Genomic DNA, 21038 nt, shown 5'->3' with positions numbered 1-21038 from the left:
TGGCATTCCTAGCAGTTTGCACATAGTTGCAGTACACCAATTTGCGTTTGCGACTGGTTGAAGAGAAATTAAGCGGTCGGAGTTAAATTGAAGTGCTAACGTAAATGGAACAAACCGGGAGGAAACCAAATAGAAAGGCAAATAAACTAAAGGGAGCAAGGAAAAAATGCGGAGAAAAAAATAACAAAGGGATTGAAATATGAAAGCGATTTGGGGAAAAAGTATTGATAAAAGGTTTAGTCATGATAGGAAAGAAGAACGAATATGTGTGTCATGAAAAAAATAAAAGGAAAGTATAAAATCCGTTCAGGTGGTGAGAGGTTGGGGCAGCTTTATGCATTTATGTATTTTTTGGAAACTTAGAGAGGAAAAACAAAATTCTTTTGGAGGAATTCTCTATTAAGGCAAATAAATTTTTGTAATTTGTGGTTTTATTTTTTATGTGCAGAGATTAGAAAATTAATTCACTTTGTCTGAAAGTATACTTCAAGTTGGTATATTAGAGTGAATAACTGAAAATCGCTGAGGCGCTGAGGTAAGCTAAAAAGGGAAGCACAACATACTAAAAATTTTTTGAAATTTTACTCAGGAAAGCAAAAGATTTGGTAATAATAAAATTATCAAAAATAATTAACATATAAAAGTTATTTATAGGATTAAGAAACAAATCTTGTTATTGCCATTCTTAGTGCTATTGTTATTAAGCATAAAAATTTCTAAATCACTTTCGGACATTTGTTTCTGTGATCTCAAACTTTGCCTTTGAAATCAAGCTTACTACCGTGAGCAAGAGCTAATCAGATAAAGGAGACTGAGTTGAAGCTTTCGTTTCCTATGCATGCAAGTTTTATAAATCGATTTTGAACATTTACTACTGTGAGCTCGAAATTTGCCTTTGAGATCAAGTTCCAGGCGAACATCGTGAACGAGATATACTCAGACTAATCAGCCTGACTTAAGTCTTACTTTCTATGCACAACGCCCGTTGTTCACTTTATTATTAATTTATGATGCAGTAATGAAAAACAATATTTTTAATATTTATAAGCTCTCCCAAAGTTTTTATGCCACAAATATACTCGCAAATATTTCTCCAGTTTTACTTTCCCTCGCTTGAAATTTCTATATGGCACACCATTGTCCCTATTATTTTGCACATAGCTGTATGTGTATACATATTTTTTGTTTCAAAAAAGAATTTTCCTTTAACTTTTGCATTACATTGTGCGAGTAAAACTAACTTTTTTTGTTATCCACGAGAGATTTCATATGCACGTGAAATGTTTATTCTTAAATATTCTTAAACTTTCCGAATTATTTATTTTGAGAAAAATATTAAAAAATAGGAACACCTAAAATTTCTTTCTCAAAGCCTTTTTAAAGGTATTTTCTTTTAAAAACTTATGAAAAATATTAATTTTGAATAGAGTTGCCACCTTATTTTCAGCTTGAAATTAAACTTATTTGTATTACCCTTGAAAATAGCACGATGTAGCCATCAGAAGGAATAGAGTTTTGAAATCATAAAAAAGGATTTGTTTTGAATAGTGTTGCCACCTAATTTTAGATATATAATTACGCTTATTTTTTATCTCCCTTGAAAATAACACAAATAAGAAGAAAGGAAGTTTTGAAATCTTAGTAAAGAATTATTTTTGAATAGAGTTGCCACCTAATTTCAAATACAAAATTAAACTTATTTTCTATCGCCCTTGCAAATATCACAGCGTTGCTGTCAGGTGAAAGAAAATTTGATTAAGAATTATTTTTGAATAGTGTTGCCGCCTAATTTTCCGTATAAAATTTTATAAATTTTTTTACACTTATTTTTTAACTTTTCATTTAACTTTTGTATTATACCGTGCGACAAAAATCAATTTATTTATGATCCAGGAGAAATTTCATATGCATGTGAAAAATTTATTATTAAATATCTTTAAAATTTCCCAATTATTTATTAAAAAAAAAATATAAAAAAAATAGTTTTTTGAAGTGTCATTTTCAGATCTTAATAATTGCTCTACGTTCCTCCAAAATCAATACAAAAAAATAGAGGTCTCCAAAAAAATCTCAGGGTAGACTTTATTTATTTTTCGGGAGGAAAGTTAAAATATTTTTTTTACGTTTTTGTTGAAAGGTGAAAAGCGCAATTGAGGTATCTATTACTACATGCATATGCCTTTAACTTTTTTTCAAACTAATTCGTTATAAAATTTCAAGGACATTTCAGAAGAATTTTTCAAAGGACATTATTATACTTTATTTGTCCTGGAGAAAAACAAACAAAAAGAAAATTTATTTTCCGAATACATTCTCTTTCGTTTGACATACATATTAATATCGTGGAGTGAACATAAGCATTTAAAACTATTTTTTTCATAAGCATTTAAAACTATTTTTTCCCCAATTTTAATATTCCGAAAGTTTTAAGGACTTCAAAAGTTTAATTTTTGAGAAAATGGAAAACTCAGAGTGCAGCATTACTACATAGAACCTATGGTTTAGGTGCATATACAAATTTTCTTCGATAACTTTCAATTTCGCACGGTTTTATAATTGCTTAAGAAATTTACTAAAAATAAAAAAAAAATTATTTTACACCTGGTTTTTATATTTTTCATTTTTATTTATGCACCTAAATTCTTACTTTCCAATTTAAAGGCATAGCTTTGTTTAAGCAATCTCTCTTTTCCTCGCGTTGCGCTACATAACAATGGAATGATTCATAGCTAAGTGCAAAGCGTTGCAAGCAACAAGCTTTTGACAACAGTCGGATGTCCTGCGGCCAAGCAGTTGCACGACATTTGCAATTAGTTTGCGCTTACAGGTGCTGCCAGCGTGTGCACTCGCAATTAACAAAGCGACAGCATACTGAATGTCTCACCCCACACTCTAGTTGCCAGCAACATCACACATACATACACACATACATACATACATACATGGGAGCCAAGAAAGTACTCTTTGCCTGCCAACAAAGAAAATTATGTCTGTTGCAACAGTTAATTATTGGTAACACTACGCCCGCAGCGTTTGCCTTGGCTCAAAAGCAGTCACTGTGCCATGAGTAAATTTGAATAGAATTGAATTTCGAAGTAAATGCAAACAAATGAAGAAAATTACAGTTGTAGGAAGAAATAGCAGCAGCATCATCAGAAAGTTCGCGGAGGAATTCCAAACTATGTTGTTTGCATTTTAATATTGCGCTCACTGCTTTGTCTTCCGCTACATTCACGCGCACAAGTACGTAGAGGAACAGCAAGGAAGGCAAGGCAAGCAAAGTATGCAAAATTTACAATGAATATGAAAATTTAGCAACGCACTGCATTGCAGCCAGGATTTCCGCATCGCGTTCTCATTTACTAGTTAACGTACTGACTGACTGTCTCGCTGGCTGTTTGGATGGTTGGCTGGCTGGCTGCCTAGTTGGTTGTCTGAATAACGACATGAATATCCATTCATAAATGCAAAAAATGCGAGTGCATAAGAACGGATGTATGCTTGTCAGCCTTTGTGGCATTTAGCTTCACTGCCTTTGCGCGCTTCCGGCTGCCATTTTCTACGGCTTTGACGCCGCTGCCATTGCTACTTTTGCTGCTGCCACATCTTAATACTGCCTGCCAACACGCCAACACAATGGTGACTTTTTCCTGTTGTGCCTTGCGCTCATTTGCTGCACTTGACAGCTTGTCTAAATGTCTGTCCCTGTGTCTGTCTGTCTGTCTGTCTTTCTTTTTGCCTATCTGTATGTCTCATTCTTTTTGGAAACTCCTCCTTCAATTCGTTTGTTTATTTCTTTGCCAGCTGCCTGTCGCCTGATCTGCCTATCTATATGTCGTCTTATTCACGGCAACGTAGCAGGATTTCGTATTTTCTTTTTTCCTTATTTTTAGCAAAGCCATCTCTATCTTCTCCTAATTTTCATTCCCTCCACCCACTCTAGCGCTTAGTTAATCCCAATCTTTTCTACAAGAAATATGTGCAAATGCTCGCCTGCCAGCTGGAGAAAGTTTCATGCGCCTTTCAGAGGCTTGATAATTTTTTACTTTTGTTATTTGTTCCTCCACAAATTCTTACTGCTACTGCAGAACAGATATCAAAACAAACGGATAAAGAAAAGGATTAATGCTTTCAACAAACAAGTCGGTGTTGCTTCCTTGAATGGGCAGGATATCCTTTACTCCAAGTTTGCGTGAATGCATGCATTTTTCGTGAGGTTACTTCAAAGCTAATGCTTAATTTTTAAGTTCTTTGAGGAAAATGTTGAGTTGTTTTCTCGACAAAGAATTTTCTATCTCTAAGTTTTTATTGCTCACTTATCAGTGAGACTACGACATTCAGAATATACTAACATATATTATGACGTATTTTACTGATGCGCGACTTCAAGTCAAGCGATTCAAGTAATTTTTTATATTGTATGTAAATCTCTCAAAAACCTTATTTTTTTATAGGCTTATGTTTAGCAAGAAGTGAACTGAAATAAAATATATATATATTCTAAATAAAATTTCTTAATTTTCATACGAATTAAATATTGAAAAGTATGGTATAAGTTTTGATGAGAATATAATATCTTCGGTTCTTACACTATTATAAAAATTGTGTGTTGTTTACTTAAAAAAATAGTTTCCGAAAAAACATCTCATTATGAAACTTGCAGTTATTGCTAATCATAGCCTAATCTAGTATTGAAAAAAGGAGAAAAAAAACCGAGAAACGATTAAAAAAAAAAAAGAATCACAAAAAGCAAACAAAAAAATATTTTGCACCGAAATTTGTTAAGAAAAAAAATTTTTTCCAAAGAGTTTCTGAAGAAAATATATTTTCTCATATTGAATTAAAAAAAAAGTGAATATATTTTACTTCAAATTAACAAAATTTTCTTAGATAAAATAACTTTAAATTAAAGCACTACACTTTTATGAAGAACTGTAAGAAAACAATTTCAGGTTTTTTTAAACCACCAAAGGTATTTCCAAAACTTTTTAAGGAAAACTATAATTTCCTTCTCAAAGTTTTTTAAAATATATTTTATTTTAAAAACTCAAGAAAAATACTAATTTTGAACAGAGTTGCCGCCTTATTTTAGGTATGAAATTACATTTATTTTTTAACACCCTTGAAAATATCACAATGTTGCTATCAGAGGAAGAAAAGTTTTGAAACCTCTAAGAGTTATTTTTGAATAGAGCTGCCACCTGATTTTCAATATAAATTTACACATATTTTTTATTGCCCTTGAAAATATCGTAATATGACTATCAGATGATAGATTTTCATTAAATATTTAATTAAAAACTATTTTTGAATAGGGTCGCCAAATAATTTTCAATTTAAAATCACATTTAATTTTTATCATACTTGAAAATAGCATAATATGACTATCAGACGAAAGATTATTTTTGAAATATTTAATTAAGAACTATTTTTGAATAGGGTTGCCAACTAATTTTCAATATAAAAATACACTTAATTTTTATTACCCTTGGAAACATCACAAAGTTGCTATCAGAAGAAAATAAGTTTTGAAATCTTCAATTATAAAATAATTAATTATTTTGGAATAGAGTTGCCACCTGATTTTCTATACAAAATTACAATTATTTTTGATCACCTTTAAAAATATTACAATGTTGCTATCAGAGGAAAGAAAGTCTTGAAATCTTTAGTTAGGAATTATTTTTTAATATAGTTGCCATCTATTTTCAATATAAAATAAAACTTGTTTTTTATCACTCTTGAAAATATCGTAAGTCGTTATTAGGAGAAAGGAAGTTCTAAAATATTTACTAAGGATGGGTATTTGAATAGAGTTGCCATCTAATTTTCAATATAATATTAGACTTATTTTTTATTGCCTTAGGAAATATCATAATATGACTATCAGACGAAAGATTTTTTTTTAAATATATTTAATTAAGAATTATTTTTGAATAGAGTTGCCAAATAATTTTCAACATAAAAACACACATAATTTTTATCACCCTTGAAAATATCATAAAGTTGCTATCAGAGGAAAGAAAGTCCTTAAATCTTTAGTAAGTGATTATTTTGGAACAAAGGTGCCACTTAGATTTCAATAAAAAATTACAATTATTTTGTATGACCCTTGAAAATATCATATGTATATGACTATCAGAAGAGAGATATCTTCGAAATCTTTAGTTTGAAATTATTTTTGAATAGAGCTGCCAACTCATTTTCAATAAATTTTTGCTTCTGATTACAGAAGAATTGCCCTTCTAAAGTCCTAAGATGTGTATGTATTTCAGTTATTTATATTAAGATAATATCCCAGCCTTATTGCAAAAAAATAATATTCGTAAGTTGTCCTCTGCCGAGCCATGAGCTCACTTAATTCACTGAATACTCAGCAAGTTTTCTAATATCCGTTCACGCCGATCTCTTACCAAAAGTTAATGAAAGAAAATGGATTAAATAATCGTCAACTCACTACCACCCTTCACAATGAACTTAGACACAATAACCACAAACACACATACAAAGGGAACGCAAAGGAACAAAACGCAAACAAATGGCAAATGCAAAGGAGTGTGCGTTGGCAACTGGAAGGGCAACATTTTCATAATTGACAGGGGCGGAGTACATATCTAATACGAATACAAATACTTGTACACACAGCACATACACTCGCAAATTTTATAAGAAGTGAAGTACAGAACAGCAAAACAGGAAGTGCCACAAACATTTCTGATTGCTATTGTTATTTTTTTTTTCTGCTTCTAAAAGGCGCTATTATTTTTGGTGTTGTTCCATTGCTCCATCGTTGATGTTTATTTATGCTCAACTATGTACTTGTGCGTATGTGTGTCAGACATAGCTAAATCCCAGCACTCACTGCATTTATCCCCACAAAATGCTTAGACTGCTATTGTCTGATGGACCAAAGCCAAGAGCTAACGCACAGAGATGAGAATGAGTGCACATGCTCAAACCACATCGCTCATAACTGTCCCCGTTGAGTGGCGAAATGACTGGAGTTGCGTCGTGCAAATTGCATGGCTGTGCTGAGTGCAAACAATAAGATTTTTTCAAGGACTACTTCAGCGCTTCGACAAAGATGGCGATGATGAAGTTGTTTTGGTTCTGCGAATCCGTGACGAGGTGTGAGAAGTAGCAGCTGTTGTGTTGTAAATGTAAGTGAGAGTGTGTTGTGTGCTGAGTGGTAGGGGAATTGTGGGTGGTGGTGGTGGTGTGAATGGTTCTATTGTTAGACTGTCGGATTTGGCTTTGGTTGAATATTAAAAGCGCTCGGCACCTTACGCTCGCAAAACAGCATTGCAGTGCTTCATTTGAGTGCTATTCAAACAAAAAGCAATGGCGCTACTAAAGTGGCACGGCACGTCTTCGTCATCCTCGTGAGATGTAATAAACGTGAACGTGTGTTGGGGTCAAAAATTAAGGTAGATATGCTTTTGTTTTGTTGACATTTTAAGAATGAAAGAATACTCGTATGCTACACAAGCAAAGTCCAGGGGAGAAATATGTAGCTGTAAACAAAGAATAGATTTGAGACTTTACTGCGGCTAAAGATACTCGAATTAGCGTACATGTACATTAGGGTCGACAATATTTTTGAAGAAAAGTCAGCTTAGTCAAAGGAGTCTGTGTAAAGTTTCTATGTATAACGGAAGTGGAGTTATGATGGATTAAAATACACGAGTATTCGCAGCAGTTGGTTTTTGTTTCGGTGCGCTCGATTTATATAAGGAATACATTTTTTTGCTGTCGCATTTGTGGTTGCTCCACGTCAGAAAAGCGAGTTTTACTTGAGAAAGTGTTAAACTTTTATATGAAATACTTAGCAAAATGAAATTTAAAATTCTGCATATAGTAAATTTTGGTGAGTACCTACGTAAGCTTTATTTTGTCAGTTTTAAGTAATTTGTTGCCTGGCTCAAGGTCCAAAAAAAACAAAAACATTTTTCATTTTTCTTGCTGCTACCCCGCAAATTTGTTGCATAAAAATGATACGAAATATAAACAAAACCCCGAGGTTATATTTTAATTTATCAGAGTTGCTTTAAAAAGGAGTTCATTTGTTTTGGACAAAAAGCAAACTTAATAGAGAATATTAAATTAATTTCATACCACGCTTACGGAAGTGTGTAAGTACTAAATAAAAATAAATAATAATGCAGATCACTAATTTCTTTTTTGCTATAGAAGAAATTTATGGGTTAATCAAAAAAACAAAAAAAATTGTTTGGTCCTTTCCTCCGCCAGAATAAGAATTTTTGAAACAAAGGTATTTTTAATTTAAAAAAATTCTTATGAATAATCTTTAAGAAAAAAAAAATATATAAGCATTTTTATTAAAAAAAGTTTTTTTTGATTTAAAAAAATTAAAAAGAATGGTTTTAATTAAAGAACAAATAAGTCTTTTTTATAAAAACAAATGTTTTTAATAAAAAAACTGTACTTATAATAAACAATACTAACATGAAATTATATAATTTTTTTAATAAAATATAATTTTGTTAAAAAAAAACATACTTTTTACTTTTACAGGTAAATACAAGCACTGAAAATATATTCATATTGAAAATCTATGAAAATTATACGAATTTTTTGAAAAGAGTTGTACTTAATTAAAATATACGTATTTAAAAAAGAAATATTTTTGATTTTAAAGAAAAAACATTTTTAATCAAATAATATATTTATTATTTCCTCAGCAACTATATAAAAAAATATTAAGAAAAGTATTTTTAATAAAAAAAAAACATGAGCTCTGCTGTTTGAAAAGGAAAATACAAGCAGTGAATATACATATGCTTCTATAGAAAAATGTATAAAAAATTTAAAAAATAACATATTTTTAATTAAAAATATCTGTAACGAAAAATATATTAACACAAATATTTTTAAAGAACATATATTTAACACTTTACACGTGTAAGAGAATGTTGGGGAAAAAATGGGTTCTCCAACCAAAACTAACCAATTTGTCCTACACAGCTATTGTAAGCCCAATATATTAACATATGCGGCACTAGTTTGGTGGCTCGCAACAGCAAAGAAATACAACCAAACTAAGCTGAACAAGGTATACCTATACAAAGAACAGCGTGTATCTTAACTACAGCAGCGCTTAGCACCAGTCCTACTGAAGCGCTCAATGCACTAACTCATCTACTGCCATTCGATTTATGTACATATAAAACAATCGCTACTTGCAGCGTGGTGAGACTCAGAGATATGGGAAGCTGGACAGCAAGGACGTACGGTTACAGTAAGATCCTCCTACAGGGACCCTCGCTGCTCAAAAACAGATCAAACTACACAGTCCCCGACCTTAACTTCAAGAAACACTTTACGGTACGTTTTCCACCGATAGTCGAATGGAGCAAAGGGAAGGTGATTAGAAGATATGATATCGAAATCTATACCGACGGTTCTAAGATGAACTGTTGTGTGGGAAGTGACTTCAATTCGGAGCCATTCAACCTATCTCAGTCAATTCGTTTTCCTCATTATGCCAGTGTGTTCCAGGCAGAATTTTAAGTGTTCAGAGAAGCATGTAAATCACTGAAACTCTACAAGGAAGTTAGTGCAAGAGTAGCTATCTTTTCAGACAGTCAAGCAGCTTTCAAGGCCTTAGACTCCAACACCATTTCATCCAAACTAGTCTTACAGTGTAGAGAGGAACTAGAATTACTTAATCAATGGCTTGGAATTACTCTGATATGGGTTACCGGTCATAGGAACATACGGTGTAATGAGATAGCGTATGAGCTAGCAAGAAAAGGTTCGACACTAGACATAGCAGAGGCGGTGGCAGTCTGAACACAATAAAAGCATCCATTGCTTCACACTATCATGCTTTAGCCGAAAGAAGATGAAGACAACTAACTACATGTATTACAACAAACAACACATGGCCGTCGTACAAAATCCAAAGGACGAATCATCTGTTAGGATGTTCTCAAGCAAACATTTCACGCATCACTGCAACCCTTACTTTTGGTAACGGGGATGTGGCAACAAAAAGGTGCGGAAACGCTAGTTGGATTCTGGAAGAATCACCACTTAAACCAACCCAACCAGCAACCCTAACAGGTCGTTGGAAAGTAGGGGATCATGCAGCCAGAGTCAACCTACGTTTCAATCCCATCTGCAGAAGCTGTCAAGCGGAAGGGGTGAAGGAAAGCCTTTTCCACTACTTATGTGAATATCCAGGGCTAGCTAGGGCACGACTTCGCTCTTTCGGTAAGCCTTTCTTACAGCAAATTAATGAGATCTCAGACATCGAGATAAAAAATTTGCTCCTATACTTGGACCTCACTAAATGGATCTGACTTGGAAACAAAAAGCAAAAAAAATATAAAAAAAACCGACATCATCACACGAGGACAGTGGTAGTAAAACGGTGCTGGTCACTAATTAGGATTATTTCAGTGGAAATACTCAACCACTTCAACATCAACAACAACAACATATTTAATAAAAAAATAATCAAAATTTTTAATACTAGAGCTATTTTGAATTAAAAAATTTTTAATTAAAAAAAACATATTTTTAATAAGAAAAAGAGACATACTTTTAATTGGAAAGAAATGTTTGATAAGAAAAAATATTCGTTTTTTAGCACCGGTATTCAAAAATATAAAAAGCAAAAATTATTTTTAATTTAAATAATTAGAATATCTTTAATTAAGAAAATGAGAATACAAGCTGTTAACATACATCCGTTTCCGTAGAAGGCTATTAGATAAAAAAATTATAAGAAATTTATTTTTAATTAAAATCACCCAATAATGCTACTAGGCGCTCCAATTCCATACGCAAATACTGCCAAATATCTTGGTATAACCCTCGATGCTAAGCTACGTTGGAAGGAGCATATAAAAATAAAACGAAGCGAACTTAATTTGAAAATATTAAAAATGAACTGGCTCATTGGACGGAATTCAAAACTCTCCATATATAACAAAATAATGATATACAATCAAATTATCAAACCCGTGTGGTCTTATGGCGCTCAAATTTGGGGCTGTGCCAGTCAAAGTATTTTTTATTTTTTTTTTTATTTATTAAAAGAGTAACAATTATAAATAACTATTCCACTTAAAGAGCTAAAGCACTGGCTACTATGGCCTTCGGCTATTAGTATAATAAAAAATGACAGCGTGTCTTATAGCCTTAACTTACATCTAGATACATAATCACAAATCTTATTTAAATTGCATACCGTTGTCTGTTTGAGAAGTTCCGATGGTTTGATGCTTGAGAAAAAGGTTGTTCTGATATTTTGTAGGGAAGGACAAGCATCTATCAGGTGAAGTGTAGTAAATTCATTGGAGCCACAAAAAGGGCATGTAGGCTTCGGTGAACCGCTGAGCAAGTGGGCATGTGTCATGAGTGTGTGACCGATTCTCAGTCGAGTAAAGGTTTTTGTTTGGTGACATAGTGCAGATGGAGGGTAGGTATTTTTCCCCCCAAAGGGGTTAAAGTTTTTATAAGGATGCTGATAAGTTTTCCATTTAGTTGCTGCGTTATCTGCGGCAAGTTCTTTCGCTAGTATCTTTATGTCATTGCAAGTGATATAGTTAAATGTGTGTAGAGGTTCCTTATTCGCCTCTTTCGCTCTCTTGTCAGCTTTTTCGTTACCATTTATCCCAGAGTGCCCAGGAATCCACATAATTTTGATTGCACCTGTGTGTATTGAAATTATATTGCGGATTTTTGTTATCATCGGGGTGTCATTTGTGGGGTTTAAGATAGCTTCGATTGCGGATTTGCTATCGGTGCAAATTAAGTGCTTGCTACATTTCTGGGAGGCAAAGATTACTGCTTCAAGTAACGCAGCTGCTTCAGCTGTAAATATTGAAGTGAATCGTGGCAAAATTCCGGCACAGATGGTAACACCTTCTGCGTTTGTCACTGCAAACGATGTGCAGGTGTCGGTTTTTGATCCGTCGGTAAAAATGATCTCCCAATCTTTCTTTAATGGGGAAATGGTTTCGAGAAAAATCTGGTTGTATTCGTTTGTATTAGTGGAATCTTTTAAATGTTTGGATAGATTGTTCAAAATCATCGAGTTGGGAACGACCCACGGTGGATGTATTGCGGGTTCTACAAGTACTGACTAAGCAATGATATCCAGTCAAAGTAATATTAACATAATTCAACGATTTCAAAATAAAATTATCAAAAATATTGTCAACGCACCTTGGTACGTTCGCACTGCAGATATTCATCGTGACCTCTGCATTCCTACGGTCGCTGAAGTTATTAAAATACAAGCAGAAGCCCACTCTATGAGGCTCCAGAGGCACATTAACGAGGAAGCCAGCAAACTTCTCAACACCGCAGGCCTAACCCGACGACTCCAGCGAAAAAAACCACATGATCTTATCGGTAGTTAATGTAAAGAAGAGATTTTAAAATTCTCTTCATAAAAACCCCACATAATTGTTAAAATCATACTGCTTGTTAGTTTCCCTTAAACTAGTTGTAGTGCCAACAAACATTGTATACCTATATATAGTTAAATGTTTGTAATAAAAATAAAAAAATTAAAAAAACCCGAAAAAATTGAATAAAAGTATTTTGATCTTCAAAAAATATTTGTAACAAAAAAAATGTATATAAACGACGATATTAAAAAAAATTGTTTTTATTTAAAAAAAGTAAGATGAAAATAAAACCTTTGGACGTGCATTTATTTCTATTGAAAACCTTAAACATATAAAAGATGTATTTAACAAAAAAAATAATAGTTTTAGTTCAAGAAATAAAAAAAAGTATGTTTTCTTAAAACCTTACATATTTTTAAGTTATACAAAATGAAATATTTTTAAGTTATAAAAATTAAATATTTTTAAGTTATAAAAAATAAAATATTTTTTTAACTAATTGTTAAAATTTAGTAACGAATTGACACGGGCAAAAAATATGAATATGATGTATACTGTGAGCACATATATATTTGCATAGAAAATATATTTTTATTTAACAAAAAGTTATTTTTAGTTAAAAAATATTTTTAATAAAAATATTAATATATGTTATTTTTCAAAACGAAAAAAAAAATAATTTTAATTAGAAAAAGAAACAGAAGTTATTTAATTTTATTAGTAACGAACTGATATTGGGAAAAAAGCAACATAAAAGTAAAAAAACTTATTTACTTCCACATTAACACAAAAAAATGTTGAAAAATGATTTCATTTCCGATTTAATTTACAAGAACGTTGATAACTCACGAAACCTCCTGGACACATGAATAGCACATCCTAAACAATTCCAAATAAAAGCAAAAATAGTAAACAAATCAGATAGTTAAGTAATAATATTGTTTTACCGGATTAGTATTTTGTACTATATCCACTGTTTTTGATTACTTCTTCAAGCCGTCGCTCCATGCATGTAGCATCTTTCGTTTGGAATCGAGTACCTCCTGAGCTGTGGCTCATAAATCATCAATGTTTTTGTTAGCGATTTTGACCTTAACGTTATTCCACAAATTTGCTCTTGGATTGAGATCAGGGCTCTGCGCCGGCCAATCCAGTCCATTAATTTTTTATCTTCTGAGCCATTGCTTCACTGTCTTTGCAGTATGCTTTGGATCATTGTCCTGCATAAATGCCCAATTTAATAGCACCAACTCAAACACAAATGGCCTCATTTTATTCTGGAGTATATCCAGATACTGAAATCTATCCATTTTATCCAGCACGCAAACAATCGGCCAAACACCATGCCAAGACAAAGCTCCCCAAATCATGATGCTTCCGCCGCCGTGTTTAATCGTCTTTTTTGTGAACCTAGGATTTATCGCTTGATTTTTTGGACGACGTAAAATAGTTTTTTCATCTGGTCCCATCCTATTTATTTTGGTTTCGTCGGTCCAAAGTACGTTTTTCCAAAACTGAATAGATTTGTCTTTGTGCGCTTTTGCAAAGGCAAGTCGGTGTTTGATATGTCTTTTTGAGAGTAGTGGTTTTTTTTCTGCTTATGTGGCCAAACAGCTGGGCTTCGTTAATCGCCTTCCTTCAAGCTTTCTGGACACCTGCTTTGATTAGTATTTACTTTAAAATTTTATTTAAGAAACAAAAAATTATACTAAAAATTGCTGAAACAATATTAAAGTTCTACTCTCCGCTGCTCAAGTTGAAATGCGCTATTTTTGTGTCCACTTCAAAACAGTAATAAGCATAAATAAAATAGAACGCGAAAAATTTCATCGAAAAAACTTAATAACGGTAATACGTAAACAAACAAATTTATTTGATCAAAGCAGAGTTCGTACTAAAAACTTAACTTAACAAATAAGTTTCACATACCTTCTGCTCAAATATGAACGAGACGTTATCAATAAAACGGTCCGCGGATGACATATGGCAAAAATAAATTTTTTGTTTTTTGGTAGGACTGTTATAAGCTTACATGGCAAATTTCAGCGTGATATGTCACATAGTTTGTTTTCTGTGCTACTGTAAACAAGTCAAGCTCGAGTGTGTTCTTCGAATTCTCTTTTATGACTTCAATTGTCTCAAAATGTTTTCCACAGAGCGGCAACTTGAGCTTGGGAAACAGGAAAAAGTCACATGGAGCCATATCAGGCGAATACGGTGCTTGCGGAACGATATTAACATTATTTTTGTTCAAATAATCGCGAACAAGACGTGATGTGTGAGCTGATGCATTATCGTGATGCAAGAACCATGACTTGTTGTCCCACAATTCCTTCCTTTTAAGACGAATGTTCTCGTGCAAACGCTTTAAAACGTCTAAATAATAATCAGCATTAACCGATTTTGCGATTTGTGCGATTTTGAAGCACAATTTCCATTACTTTTCCGATGTTTTCGTCGTTTACTGATGTTGCTGGACGACGTTCATGAGTCAAGTTTTCAACCGATGTACGGCCCTCTTTGAACGATTTTTACCACTGGAAAACACGTGCACGCGATAGAGCAGAGTCCCTATAGGTTGTCTGCAACATTTTTAAGGCGTCTGAAGCCGAAATTTTGTTGGAATAACAAAATTTCAAACAAATTCTTTGTTCAACTTGACTTTCCATCGTTAAATTCGAAGAACACACACGAACACACTTGTCTTGTTTACAGTAGCACAGAAAACAAACTATGTGACATATCACGCTGAAATTTGCCATGTAAGCTTATAACAGTCCTACCAAAAAACAAAAAATTTATTTTTGCCATATGTCATCCGCGGACCGTTTTATTGATAACGTCTCGTTCATATTTGAGCAGAAGTATGTGCTATTTACCTGTCCATGGCTGTGTTTGTACAAAAAAAAGTTGATTTCTTGAAGAACACTTCTTTAGTCTTTGTAAAACTTCAAGGTCCCAAGAAAAAAAGGTCCGAAAGAAAAATTGTGATGTAATGGAGAAAAGAAAAAATGAAAAAATGCTCCATTCAAAATATAATAATTCTCATATTTTAGTTCGATTTTCAATATTCATTACGAAATGTAAAGTTTTCCATTGTAATAAATATTTCCATAGGGAGTAATTTTTAGTATTTTTTATGCAGACAATATATTAGTGTATGGTATGCCCTTTCTAACAAATGATTTCAAATTTTTATAATAATTGCACATTCCCACTTACACCCAAGCACTTACACCAATTGCTATAAAATTAAATTGTTATTACACTTGTCAAGAAAGAATTTTTAGGAAAAAATGTGCGCGCACTTTAGCGCTTTTTTTTTGGTACGATGCGTTAAACCACACTAAACTTCACCTTTTTAGACCCGACCAACGCTAACACGCAGTGACCATAAAAATTTGTCAACCGAGAAATTCCACAAAATGAGGCCACAAGAAGAAAAAAACAAACGCACAAAAATAAAACGCTTACATAAAATAAAATTCCAACTAACTACATATAATGTTATGCAGTACAGCGGTGGTGGCAAGCGAACGTGCAACATCATTGCCATAAGTCACTGACTTGCCACCAACTAAAGCGGTGCAGTCGCTAAAGCTCAGCCAGCACAGGTGTGGCAAGGCGTGACAAACACCAGGTCGTAGCCGCAGGTGGACAAGATGAGTACGCGACGGCGATGGCGGTAGCCCACAGTTCATAAAACGCACACACACACACACAGGTGAACTGAAATGAAATGCAAAACGCGGTTAGTAGAAAAGAGAAAAAAACAGATGGGAAATATATGTTTGTACGAAAGAGTGGGGCGCCACTTAAAGCGGTTGGTGCTTGTGCGCCAGAGATTATCATAAAACGCATGAGCCACAGCATAAGCGCATATAGGGGCATATGAGAGTGTATGTGTGTGTGCCTCTTGAAGTACTATTTACAATAGTGGAACGAGTGATGTGGCAACATTGACATGGCTGCTGTGGTAGCTAAGTTGCTAGCCCCATAATCGTCTATAGCTGCCACTGCCATGCGCGCTAAGCGAGATATGCCACATAGCGATTTACCTAAGTACCACCAAACGCTACCTGTACCGGCAATGTCAATGTGTGCGTATGAGTGCGCACCTGGTTAATGTTACGGTCAAATATAACTTTTTGTACCATTCTTGCCATAACTGTGTTCTCTGACTGACTGGCTAGTTGGCGGGCGGCTGGCTGGCTGGCTGGCTGGCTGGCTGACTTGCTGATAATAAAGATATTCACTTTAGATGGTGTCAAATTACGGCTCAGCGCAGACAAATGGCGACGTGCGAACCATTGACCAGTTGAATAGTTGCCGTATTGAGCAGGTGCTGATGACGAGCGAGAATAAAATAGTGCGAAAAGTTGCAGACAAAGTTGGTATAGAGTTGAGGCAGCGGTGCATAAGCATAGCAGCGCCAGCAAAGGAAGTCCTAAAGGTAACCAAATCGCTGGCAGCCAAGTGGCTGGTTCGCAAGTGAAGACGGAAAGATGCGCGCAGGCATTGTCGTAAGGCAATCGCTTCGTTTCGTTCATAAAGTAATTTGCTAATTGTTATTGCGGCTTTTGTTCCATGCACCAGCTGTGACTAAACCATGGGCTGATTGTCTGAATGTTTGCCGGACAGCTATTGAATTGTAATTGAGCTCAACTTAAGCTAATTTCATTGTATTCGTATGGCAAATAAAACCTGCCAAGTGTCTGGATTAAATTTCGTAACTGGAAAATGTCTGTATGAATGTATGAATGGAAGTAATAAGGAATTGCGGATGGCAAAAGGTCTTCTATATTAATATATATTTTGGGTGAAGTAAAAAGTTCTTGGCTTTTTTTCATTTCATTTCGACTAAGAAATTAACATACTCATAGTTCGAATTATGCAGTCCAACTTACCGTTTGCCATGATTTTATCAATATATTCAAGGATTGACCTATCAACATGCAGTTGTTGGAATAAGCGCTCTCCTGCGGCATTCAGTATTGTGATGAGCCCATAAATTATACAATTTTTTTCAATTGTCTGCACCGAAGAAGAATATATCGAATTTTCTCATTTTCATTTTTTTTTTTCATTTTTAGAGCCTATGAACTCTCTGTCAAATTGGAAAATTGCTTATTTAAACGTCCCACAATCTAACTTATTCTCTACGGGGTCGTTGAAAAAGGCCGTGTAAAAATAAAAACTACTTTCTTATTTTTCTATATAGTCTCCTTTTAGGTTTATAGACTTCATCCAACGCTATTCTGGTTTTTTGATCTCTTCCGTAAAATAGGATTTGCCGAAGTCTGATAAATAGTCATTTTTTCTGCAATCACTTCCTCATTTAAATAAAATAGTTTCCCCACCTGCAACTTCTTCAAATTGGGGAACAAATACTAGGCCGTGGGATTTGAGCGAACTGAGTCTGTAGAGTAGGGGGGAAGTGATATGAGTTGGAACCCTATTTCTATTAATTTTGCGACCACAACAGTTTAGGCGTGAAATCCTTCACACAAAACTCTTTTTCGTCCATTTTTTGAAAATCACCCGACGATTGCCAAACACAAAGAAACAGACCGATCTGGGTGAAACTTAATGCGTGTTCTTCCAAGAGATGCTACTAACTAACTAACATAACTCCGATTTGCGCCAGTATTGACATCGCTCTGACATGGTCAGACGACCCTCGTACAGAGCCAGAAGAAAAAAGAAAAAAATGTCGTCTGCTAACTGTCACAGCTGATATTTCTTATTTTGCTTGATAGTTGACACAAACTCAAATAGTCTGTGGCCTTATGCAATTAATACGTAATGAGATATGTCTCACCAAGAACTTCTAGCAAAAATCATTAAAAACTTTTAGGGGAAACTTTTTTTTGCACAGAAAGTTTTGAAGTCCATAAAAAAATTTTTAATAAATTTGCACCTTTTGTATGTAAAAAAAAATAATAATAATACAGTATCTTTATATATTTTTATTTAATAATTATTTTACATAGAATACAGAATTTTAAATTCATTCAATTACAGTCATGCCATCTTCTTCTGGAACATCTTCATAACTAAAAATCTGAATTATATTTTGATTTTCATCCAAATCCATTTCCTGTTGAATCATTGGTCCGAATCTTTCATGTCTTGCGATATATATTAGCTTTCGTTAAATGAATACTTCTTGTCTCAGTAGCCTATTCGTAGTGTATTGGAAACATCACTATCAGTTTTTTTGTCCCATTACTTTTTACCCAATTCACAACTTCTTGTAAGCCTGGTTTCACAATATTACCTCGATGATTAACCACCATTTTGTTTTCAATATATTCATTGATTTCCATCCGCAAATGATCCTTGAATGGCTTGTTTATTGCAATGTCAAGTGCCTGGAGGTAACCAGTCATTCCTGCCGGAATCATTATTTGATTAATCTTTCTCTCGGCAAGAAAGTTTTTTCATGTCTTTAGCGCGGTGGGTACTGGGCACACAGGCCTATTCTGACCCCTCAACAGTGGTGGCACCATAAAACCAACCCACTTTTTTATAACTGCTTGGGTGCAGCAGGCTTTTTCACTTTTTATGACATAAATTCCTGTAACACGTGGAATCTGGCTTTTTTACCTTTTGTAATTAAAAATGGCGATACTTTCTTGCCATTTAGACGAATCGCTAAAATACAGGTAACACGTACACTATCCTAATCGATAGAAGGAACGTAAATTGACGAAGAAGCCTTGTGCTGAACTGTCGTTTGAGCTCCTTGGCCTAGGAATATCGCGGTCTCATCCATAGCAATCATGTTGGAGAGCTGGTATTTCGAAAAATCGATGTCATCAACAAAAAGATTAAACGCAAGTGCACACTTAACCACTTCATGGTCTTCCAGCTTAAACAATGTTGTTGAGACTGTTCATATCTTTTAAGAAAGTTCCCCAACGATGCTTTAAATTCTTCTGTGGATATATCAAATTCAATTGCTGTTTCAGAGGCAAATTTTTGAATATCGGTCTGCGCACAGCCAGTGCCATTGCTCTCCTTCCTGCAATCCATTCCCAGATGCAATCATCCAACTCAGAAAATAACGACTACCGACCTGATCCAACTTTGCGGATTTTTCTGATTGCCTTGGTCCACCAGTTGACAAAAGTAATCGTAGTCTGCATGCCATTTACGAACCATACAGAGATCCAGCATTTTCTCTCTTGCTAATGCAAAAATATTCACTTTATTTTTAAATAAAATTACTTATGAGGAAGTAATCAGACTTACAAGACTGAAATGAGTATTAAGAAAACTATTATAATATAATAAATCAACAGCATTTTTTAACGAATTCTTTTTGTCACATTATTTTAACTAGGGATTTTTTTTTGGAGGATGTCTTATTTTCGGAAAAAGACGGTAATGAAAAGCATAGGATAGGAACTTATTAAAGATGTTTCTGATGTTTAAAGATGTTTGTGAACCGCGGGGGCTGAGCTACGTTTCCCTCTCCATATTAAACCAACCTGAGCTTTCGACAAAGCGTAAAAGGTTGTTGATACCTAAAATGTATAGATTATCTATATTCGTTAAGAAGTAGGTTTTTAAAAATCGGTTTCTGCTTCTGGCTAGAGCTGGGCATGTGCAAAAAAGGTGTTGAATTGTTTCCAACTCCTCCTCATTTCTGCAGCTACGACAGAAATCATGCGTGTAAACGTTTAATCTCCTTCCATGATTTCCTATGAGACAATGTCCTGTGAGGGCCCCTACTAAGGTCCTGATTTGAAGTCTATTCAGTTTTATAATACTCTTGGACAGACGTAAATTTAGCCTTGGTCATGTTTGCCTAGCAATTTCACAGGTGTTAACGCTAATCCATCTTTGATTTGCAGACCTGATTAATGCGTCCTTAATGAGTTGCGAGAGGTATCTCCATAAAATTACTTATGTCTGGCAAACAGGTACCTTCTCTTGCAAGTTGGTCTGCCCTACAGTTCCCTGGCATATCTCTGTTTTGTGTGTTTGTTTCTTATTTAATTTAAAATTTTTTTTTGAAATGTAGTTCATTTTCTTGCAAAAAAATATATAAATCCTAGTTTAAATTTTTTTGAGAAGCTAAACAAAATGAGAAGCTAAAAAGATTTTAATTAAAATTTTTAATAAGAATTAATTGAAAATTATTTTAAAACTTAAACTAAATTTAAATTCTAAGTATGCAGTGTAATAGCTCATTTGATTTTGATATAATAGAGTGGAAGTTTGGAGGAACTCAAAAATCGCGTTGATTTTTCACAATTTTTTTTATTTATTTATGCAGGTCTTGTGTTTGTTCTGCATGAAACGATTGTTCAACATTTTTGATATGGTAACAAAAAGATTCTTAGAAATAAACACTATAACCTTGCATACCCAAACCTGCACCCGAAATTATTCTAAAAATTTAAGTTTCAAATTTTAATGAAAATTTTAAAAATTTCTTTCTTAATTTTCACTAAGTTTTAATTCTGATTTTATATGGCTTTTGTAGGAAAATAAAAACATAATGTTAATATTAAATTAGTAAGAAATAAATTTGTGTAATTTACTTCTCTATGAGTCTCTGTGATGTTTTTTTCTTGCTCACTTGTCTCGGGAGCATAGAGCCTCCCCTATTTCGCTTTCTGAGAGGGTATGTGATTAGCC

The 21038-nt window shown here is 33.8% G+C and overlaps 1 protein-coding gene across 1 annotated transcript in view; it reads right to left on the bottom strand.

Moving 5' to 3' along the window:
• The window catches only part of LOC128864820 (neural-cadherin-like), a 154428-nt gene that overhangs the window by 121332 nt on the left and 12058 nt on the right, over positions 1–21038 (bottom strand). Inside the window, exons 2-3 of the mRNA XM_054104576.1 lie at positions 16573–16731; positions 16319–16504 (exon numbers count right to left, since the gene is read on the bottom strand). Coding sequence (XP_053960551.1) covers positions 16319–16504; positions 16573–16731 — 345 coding nt within the window. The remainder of the gene's footprint in view (positions 1–16318; positions 16505–16572; positions 16732–21038) is intronic.

This window comes from Anastrepha ludens, chromosome 5 (assembly GCF_028408465.1).
Source record: "Anastrepha ludens isolate Willacy chromosome 5, idAnaLude1.1, whole genome shotgun sequence".
NCBI classification, from domain to species: Eukaryota; Metazoa; Arthropoda; class Insecta; order Diptera; family Tephritidae; genus Anastrepha; species Anastrepha ludens.
Note: the sequence above shows the minus strand (reverse complement) of the source record. Positions and strands in the feature narration are given on the sequence as shown.